The 8,642-nt window shown below is 35.7% G+C and overlaps 1 protein-coding gene across 1 annotated transcript; it reads left to right on the top strand.

The window, feature by feature from the left end:
* Nucleotides 1-3,066: 3,066 nt before the first annotated feature.
* Nucleotides 3,067-7,210, top strand: LOC106174172 (hydroxysteroid 11-beta-dehydrogenase 1-like protein). Its single transcript, XM_086995635.1, has 6 exons — nucleotides 3,067-3,157; nucleotides 3,390-3,520; nucleotides 3,802-3,903; nucleotides 4,754-4,967; nucleotides 5,445-5,582; nucleotides 6,658-7,210. The coding sequence occupies exons 1-6, from the start codon at nucleotides 3,067-3,069 to the stop codon at nucleotides 6,879-6,881; spliced, it is 900 nt and encodes a 299-aa protein (XP_086851761.1). The 3' UTR covers nucleotides 6,882-7,210.
* Nucleotides 7,211-8,642: the final 1,432 nt, after the last annotated feature.

Raw genomic sequence — 8,642 nt, 5'->3', positions numbered from 1 at the left:
AGGAGGTTTTTTGAGAGTAAGTTTGGAAACCATATCTTCAAGTCTACAAGCCCAAGCTGCTACACTTTCAGCTTTTGTCTGATTAGAAGCGTAAAACTGTTGTAAAATAATCCCTGAAGATAGAACATCACCATAGACATGATCAAATTTTGTCAAAATGTCATTCACATCAACTATCTCGCCTAGATTATACAACGTTTCTGCAGCTGGACCCTTCAATGAACGTCTAATTGCTTGTAATAATACTGAATCTGAGTACAGTTTATCTCTATATAGGGCTCTTACCTCATAAGACCACTGGCGGTAAGTTGCATCTTTAGAGTCATTTAACCCTGAAAACAAAGGTAACCTAGGGGGGTGGGTATATGACACAAGTTCAGGCACACTTGTTGCACATCTCTCACGCACACCCTCCACTCGAGGACTCTGACTAAATTTGACCCCAGAATTCGGCGTTTGAGGAAGACGCCTCCTTTTTGGTGTTGAAACTTTTGGAAAAGTTTTCTCATGTCTTGTAGAAGTAGAATTAGAAGTGGAGGTAGGTGTAAGTGCGGACTGAAGAGCGTCCACCACCTGAGACACCTCCTTCAAGGACATGTTCTTAAAACTGGAAATCACGTCAACTACCGATAAATCGCGATTTGTCTCTAAAAGCGAAAGTATATCTTTCTCAGCTGTTTTGGAAACTCTTCTTATTTCCACTTTTCCACCCTTTAATTTTCTTCCATTAAGAATATCTATCGCTTCCACGGCCGCGTTGGCGGATGCAAAAATTACATAAACGACTCCTTGTATTTCAGGTCGAAGTATTCTCTGTACTACGGACATATCAGAAACCATGTGATCCGACATGAACATTTTTAATTCGTCATCTGTAACACCTTCGGGTACATTTGATATTGCTACACTCCTAGCGCGAATAATAGATGACGCCATCTTGACTGTAAGTCTAACACAAAATAATAAAAAATCAAACAGCTGTTTGCACCCAACTATTCACTATCACACACACTAAGACACACACTAAGCATACACACAAACAAAACACATAGACAAGACTGACATGTTCTTTGAACAAAAATGATTCCCAAAGATTTGTATTTAGACCCAAAAATCCCAGACCCTGTAAAAAAACCCAAACTAGAATTTAAACTAGAAATTAGACAGACTTGATAGGTTGGAAAAAAATAATGAAAACAAACAAGTGTTTGCAGTTACTCCTGAAAATATAAACAATGCAAATTCTTAAAATAATGTATGCAATTATATACAATAAACACACACAATTTAATTATTCTATCTTCTAACTACTGCTTGAATATAATATCACTTCTTAATGTCACTGTTTAATGTCACTTTTTTTTTCCCGTGACCACAACGACAATACCTTCACCAAGTTTAATGATATGTGACTACAACAACAAAATGTCACAAACTTAAATTAAAATTCTAAATGAAAGCAAAAATAAAAAGCAGTTAATTAATCCCACAGCATTCTAACAGCAATGTCAAACTAATATCACAACGCCTAATAATTGGACATGTGTGTTGACACGCATACACAGATTCAATGTTACTGACAAAGTTTACTACCAATTTTAATACTACTGCTGGTGACAAAATGATAATATCAAAACTCAAATGTCTTTGTACTAATATCACTACAGCAGTATGAATGAATATATGACAATGCAATAGAAATAAACTACTGGCAATTATATAACGAAGTCACTAATGAACTCTAATAAACAACAGCAGAGATCAACTTCACTTAGCTTCGGCCTTCAACCAAAGACTAATATCAAAATTCAACCAAATCTGTTTACTCAGCCGACCCACTACGTTTACTACTTAACCAAGAAATATAACAATCCCTGTGTAATTATGGGTGAATTGCAGAATATTCTACCTGAACACTACAGAAAACTAACAATTACTGTAATGTTAAGCTGCGTATCCTAAAAATATTTAGTCTGAATAAGAAAACCTCTCTAATTAGACTTAAATCACAGTCTCTATTTACATCTAACTGCTAAATCTAGCGAAATATTGATTATAGAAAAATACGGGTAACAAATATTTACAAGAATATATACAGTAGATCTACAATAGATTGTTTTACACAGTCTGTTACTCACAGTTCATTCCCGCGGGATTCAAATTACACAGTCCAGCTAAAACAGCGTCCTTTAATGCAAGTTTCAGTAGTCGCGGGGTTTCACCACATGAGACAGCTTGCGGAACCCGGTCACGCCTTCCAAGCTCCAGTTACTAGCAGTTCGCCAGCGGGGTCAATACACGTTGCGTAATACGTGGACGTGGTGGGCGTTGTCCCTTTACAGTCTCGTAGACATCGGAACTGGACTCCACTTGCCGTAACAATTACACACTCTGCTTACACTTCTGTCGTATGCCGACTCGAATGCCTCGTCAGAGCTTTGTTGACATCGTTCACGTCCATGCAGATAGCCAGGTTCTCATTCTCTCATTGACAATGATCTGATTGGCATCATCAGTGATGTGGGCAGTCTTCCACTATCCCAATCTAGTCACACGATTGAGTTTACTCGGGTCCCTGTTCGGGCGCCAAAAATGTAACAGCTCTCAATATACTTTATTTACGAACCCGAGTGTACTCTGTGTGTGAACATGGCAGAAACAAGAAACGAATGTCTTTTAATAATTTACAAATAAATAAAATGAACTTAATGCAGAACTGAACAAACTTAGAAAAATTTAAATGAATAACATTAATGAACTAAAAATACTTACTAAATTTCTAAACTAAATAAGGATGAAAATAAATGAGAAGCACTTAAATGATCAAACTAAACTTAGAGAAATACAAAATCTAAACACAAAGAAAATGAAAAGTAAACCAATCAAGTCTATCATACCTGTGTGTGAACATGGCAGAAACAAGAAACGAATGTGCCGCGAAACAAAGAGGGGCGTGTTTTATATAGAAACGAAGACACACGGACACAAACGATAAGTCACGAACGCACTTCTCTACAACCACAATCATACATCATACATACACATGTTACATATGTTTAGATAAAGATGGGGCTGAAGTTGACCTTAATGACGCTTGCCTTATCTGCAGTGGTTGTTGCGTACATTGCGATGCAGTACGTTGACGATTTTGACCCCGGTAAGTGTAGTATCTTTTACGTTAAGTGAGCAAGTGAGGGAAAGCCTCCGATGATCGTGATGTCGTCTTTTTTATGTGACACAGTGTCTCTCCAGAAGCTCTCTCTCTCTCTCTCTCTCTCTCTCTCTCTCTCATTACACGTTGTTTAGTTTGCCGTTCTAATTAATAAACCCATTCTTCCTTTTGCAATGGCATTAGGCGCAAAATTTCTTCATGTTTTTTTTTTTTCCAGCTGATGTGAAAGGTAAAAATGTCCTAATAACAGGGGCGTCAACTGGAATAGGAGAACAGATGGCGTATCATTTTGCCAAGATGGGAGCAAACCTTGTCTTGATTGCTCGAAGAGAACATCTGTTGAAGAAGGTCAGAGGCACCACCACTAATAATAATAGCAATAATAATAATAATAATAATAATTATAATAATAATAATTATTATTATTATTATTATTGTTGTTATTATCAGCATCATAATTGTTATTTATAAAATACAAAAGTCGACTTTTTAAAGACACGAGGATTCATAAGATGATTATACATTAAACCAAGTGGTTTATGCATATTAAACACAGTAAAAAAATACCTGCCTTAAAAATGATATTTAGGTAAAAAGGTACCGTTTACGGTTGTATTTCTCTTGTGAAGGTCGTATCAGGATGCAAGACGTTGTCCCCAATCTCCGAGGCGAAACACGTGTACCTCGTCTCTGACATGGGAGACAGGGACAATACGGAGAAAGTTATACAGGTAAATACTTCCTTTACCAACAATTTGGAAGATATAATTGATAATAAATCGCATGAAATTTATTGTGGAATTATCGATTTAATTATAGTTATATGTATCTATATGTGTTTGTTCAAACATCCATTCATTGATTCATTTATCTACTCATTTATTCATTCATAAATTACGTATCAATTTCTCCACAGATTCAAACATAAATGTCTAAGCTCAGTAGGTAATACAAAACACTCCTGTCAGTTTTATCTTCCATAATGGACCGTATTTTTATGATTAAATTTGTGTTAAAGCTTAGTGATCCCGTATTATGCATCCATATGACTGTACGACACAGTTTTTCGGCAAGAAATTCGGCTAAACAGTTGAAGAAAGTCCCTTAACACGAATATACGAATTTCCCAAGTTTAATCCTCCTTCAAGAGATTTTGTCAGGGACATTTACATATAATACCGAAAAATGCTTAAGGAATTGATCACGTCAGTATTACTTAAAAACAAACATGAATTCTTTACCGAGCAGTGGCAGATTTGGGGGTTCAGCGGGGTCGTGACCCCCATCCTGTCGACTTCTGAAAAAAAAAAAACCACAAACAAGGTCAAAGAGAGAGAGAGAGAGAGAGAGAGAGAGAGAGACACCCTCATCCAAACACCCATGCTTCATTTATCAGTTAACATCAGGGGGGCCGTGACCCCCTGTCCTTTCGACTTCTGAAAAAAAAACACACACCAAAAACAAGGTCAAATAGAGAGAGAGAGAGAGAGAGAGAGAGAGAGAGAGAGAGCCCTACACACCCTCATCTAAACACCCATGCTTCATTTATCAGTTAACATCACCATTTACCGTATTCTTCAGTTCGCAGAACAAACACTGGGAGGTTTGGATATACTGAAGTTGAACCACGTTTTGTCTGCGAAAAGAGAGGAGTGGCTTGGGACCAGAGAGAACCTCACCAAACTGGCCACGACGATGGACGTTAACTTCCGGTCATATGTCCATTTGGCGTCCCACGCCTTACCTTTGCTGACCAAGAGTAGTGGGCGTATTGGAGTTGTCTCATCTCTGGCGGGTCAGTATGTAGATACCTTAAGTACAGTATAACTTTCGTTATTATTATTATTATTATTATTATTATTGTTATTATTATTATTATTATTATCCCCCATAAGCAGATTAGGGCCAGAATAACAGACTACCCTTCCAAATTGAAATATTTGTCTCTGTTGTCAATGCCCTGCCTACAACATTGCTTATGACCAATATATCATGTTTATTTGTTTAGTATTAACTTTTGTTATGTGCCCGCCTGTTGTATATGGCACAAGTACTGTTATATTTTACATTGCGTAGCAAAATAATTTGATTTCGAAATGTTTTTTTCCCTGGCGAAGGTCGAATAAATATATTTCGTTGAGCATAAGTATCTACATGTGCACTTTTTTGTTATTATTTCTTTAAATAAACGTACAAAGATGCAACAGTGCCTTCATCTGTGAAAGATTACCACTCACGCTCACTTTTATGATACAGGGTTTTATGTTTATAGGTTATATTGCCACTCCGTATATATCATGGTACACAACGGCGAAATACGCTCTCCAAGGCTTCTTTGGAGTTTTGAGGCAGGAACTGAAATTAAAACACTCAAATATCTCCATCACACTGAGCACCGTGGGATTAACAAGTAAGTTACATGAGGAAACATTTTACTCCAATTTAAACTGATCAACCGATCAATTCTAAAATTACCAACATACAGGCGAGGACCAAATTATTAGCCCCACCTAGGAAAATGCAACAAAATTTGGCTTGGGTCGTCAGTTTCGTCTTCCAACATGTCAAAGACTTAAAATATACTTCTATACTGGTGACGACCTACCTCCAGAGGGCCAAAGTGAATGTCATGGACTGGCCTGCCCAAAGACCGGACTTGAATCCGGTAGAAAAATTGTGGGATGAACTGACGACTAAGGTCCATACCTGAAGACCATCAAACCTGATGGGACTAGAAAGATTTGCCAAAGGAGAATGGGATAAAATTCCTCAGTTGGTGTGTCAGAAGCTTGTCCAAAACTACCACAAGCGACTACTAGCTGTTATCAACCAGAAAAGATACACAATTAAAATCAGGGGGCTAATAATTTTGACGTTGGTGAATTTTTAGTTTTGTTAAACAATTACATTTCTGTGTCTGAAATAAAAGAATGTTAGCCTCCAAAAAAGCAAGTATGTTTAAAAATATTGTGCTAAAATTTTTTGTTCTGTAACAAGTGCTTGAAAATTAGTTGAAAAGGAATAGAATTTTCCCAGTTGGGGCTAATAATTTTGTCCTCAACTGTACCGATTTTATAGTTATTGTTGTATCTTAAAACACCAAATACTGCTTGTAAGATGTATTGCAACACTAGAATACAACATTTGAAATGGCAGGAATATGAAAATTACAAAATATGTAGCTTATTTACAGCTATTTTTTTTTCATTTATTTTTTGAAATGAAATTATTGTGAGAGTTGACTTGGGTAAACCACACGTATTATTCTTCAAACGAAAGCAGTTTTATAAATCAGTAATATCCTTCTGGCATTTAAATCCCAAATCAATTATTTAGCTTAATTTTGCAAATGATTACTTTTTATAAGCCACTATTTATTATTTAATTCCCTGTACTGTTTTTATATATATATTTTTCGTAATAGCAGTTCTTGGTATTAAGTGATTAGCTATTTATTTAACCAATCAATTAATTAATTAATACAGGAACAGACAACGCGGTGGAGGCAGTCAATTCCCTTTTGGGCGCAAAAGCTTCCTCTTCTCACATGTTCGACCCACGTGATGTTGCCATGGAGATTATTCAAGCAACAGTGACAAGAGCGTATCAAACATACATAGGCGTCCCCGTTTCTTCCAGAATTTACATCTTCATTCGGACGTTATTTCCAAAACTTGCTGATGATTTGTTGCGAAAAAACTTTACTTAGTACCATCATCGAATATAAGAAGCCAAGAGGTATCAATGAATCCACTATGTCTTTATTTATTTATTTATTTATTTATTTAATATTTATTCTCTTAGCCACCTTGCAAGTTACTTTTTAAGGTTAAATAACCAAAACTATTCGTTTTGGTCAATAATGGGTTTTGATACATTTCTATGAATTGCTCACAATGTATCATTTGCGGAATATGTCTAATACGATCAGTTGTTATCCCTTTAAATAAGACCAAATATAAAAATGTCAAGGTAATTGAAACATCTTGAGTTATTGTTATGAACCTTATGGAATACTTTCAAAGTCATAATAATGAAGGAAGGCATAAGATTATTTTTCACAGTAACATCATTTGTCGATAGATTTGAGATTAAAATGCCAGAACGCTATACAGCCTTGTTTCAGAATTGTTTACAATAAATGTTTAGCGTATTTTTCGCAACTAGTTTGTTTTAAACCGTTCTTTTTATCAATTGAATGTGTTGTCATTGTACATGTAAAAGGAAAAACAGGCCATCATCTATTTGAAGCTCACGCACACGGTTGATGATTTGCCCCCATGGCTTTGTCTTGGTCCATGTACGTGTATAACAGAGTGTTTGAATGTGGAGTTAATACACACTTTACCGCTGTCTAGTCACTGGTGTTGAGAAATGGACAGGCGCTTTTTACACTTTCAGTTAAATGCTCAGAGTTAATGATCTAAACCCTAATCCTTTCTCCTCAACCGAGTTTTTGAATCAATCGTTGTCGTCACACTTTGCTCAAATTTTCTTTGGTTGAAAGTGAACACAATTAGTCAACCCTCTCGTGGAATAGTTTGTCCGAATCAAGGTGTTAAGTATTCATTGCATTCCTGTTAGGCTTCAGATGAAGTCAAAAGGCAAGAAGGGTGTTTCATAATATTATTTTGTTTCTCTACTTTACACGTTTCTCTCAACTTCTATTTATACAGAGAGATGAAACTTTTGGATATGAATATAATTTAACATAATATAAATATGTTCAAAAGAGGCTTCATTGGTAAAATACGATAAATATATTGTGCATATTCATATACATTCTGCGAAAGGCTGGAGCGTTCCTTCAAAGATCAAGAATAAAGCAAACTAGCTACTGGGCAATATAAACATTTCCTGAAATCCCCCACTGCTTTATTAACTTTAAAAAATTCAAAGAAGAAACATTTAAAGACTTTTAGTTGAAATTATAATCAATCATTGACGACAAACCACTATGCCTTAGGAAATGTAGTATACGTTAATCAAATATATACAATATAAAACGGTCCAAAAAATCAATGAATCACAAACATGAATTAAATGAATATTATTGTAAACCGAGAACCATTAAACACGGACATTGTAACTTTTCAATAGAATATGTCAGTCAAAAATACACGTATATTGTATATTTATACATCTCAGTATCATTATATGATAGTAAATTATACATGTATGCATCACATTTATTTCAAACTGACCACACATTCTTTAAGATAGAATATTTGCAAAAACATTTGTTAACTTGACCTCTCTTGAGCCGCATGCTACATGCTACATGTACAGACATTCTTTCAGTATTGAGCAGACAGGAAATTCACTTGTAGAAAGGATGCGGATACCCTAGGTTCCCGATTTTGGTATTGCCAGCTTAAACTTGATTTCTTATATAACCTACATGAGCAATACTGAATTGTAGACACCACCAGCACACTGGGGGTGTATTCTGCACATTTTTATTTGAAGC

Source organism: Lingula anatina, chromosome 9 (assembly GCF_051362555.1).
Source record: "Lingula anatina isolate TDL-2025a chromosome 9, LinAna3.0, whole genome shotgun sequence".
In the NCBI taxonomy this organism is placed as follows: domain Eukaryota; kingdom Metazoa; phylum Brachiopoda; class Lingulata; order Lingulida; family Lingulidae; genus Lingula; species Lingula anatina.
The sequence above is the reverse complement of the archived record's forward strand: the minus strand, read 5'-3'. Positions and strand labels throughout refer to the sequence as shown.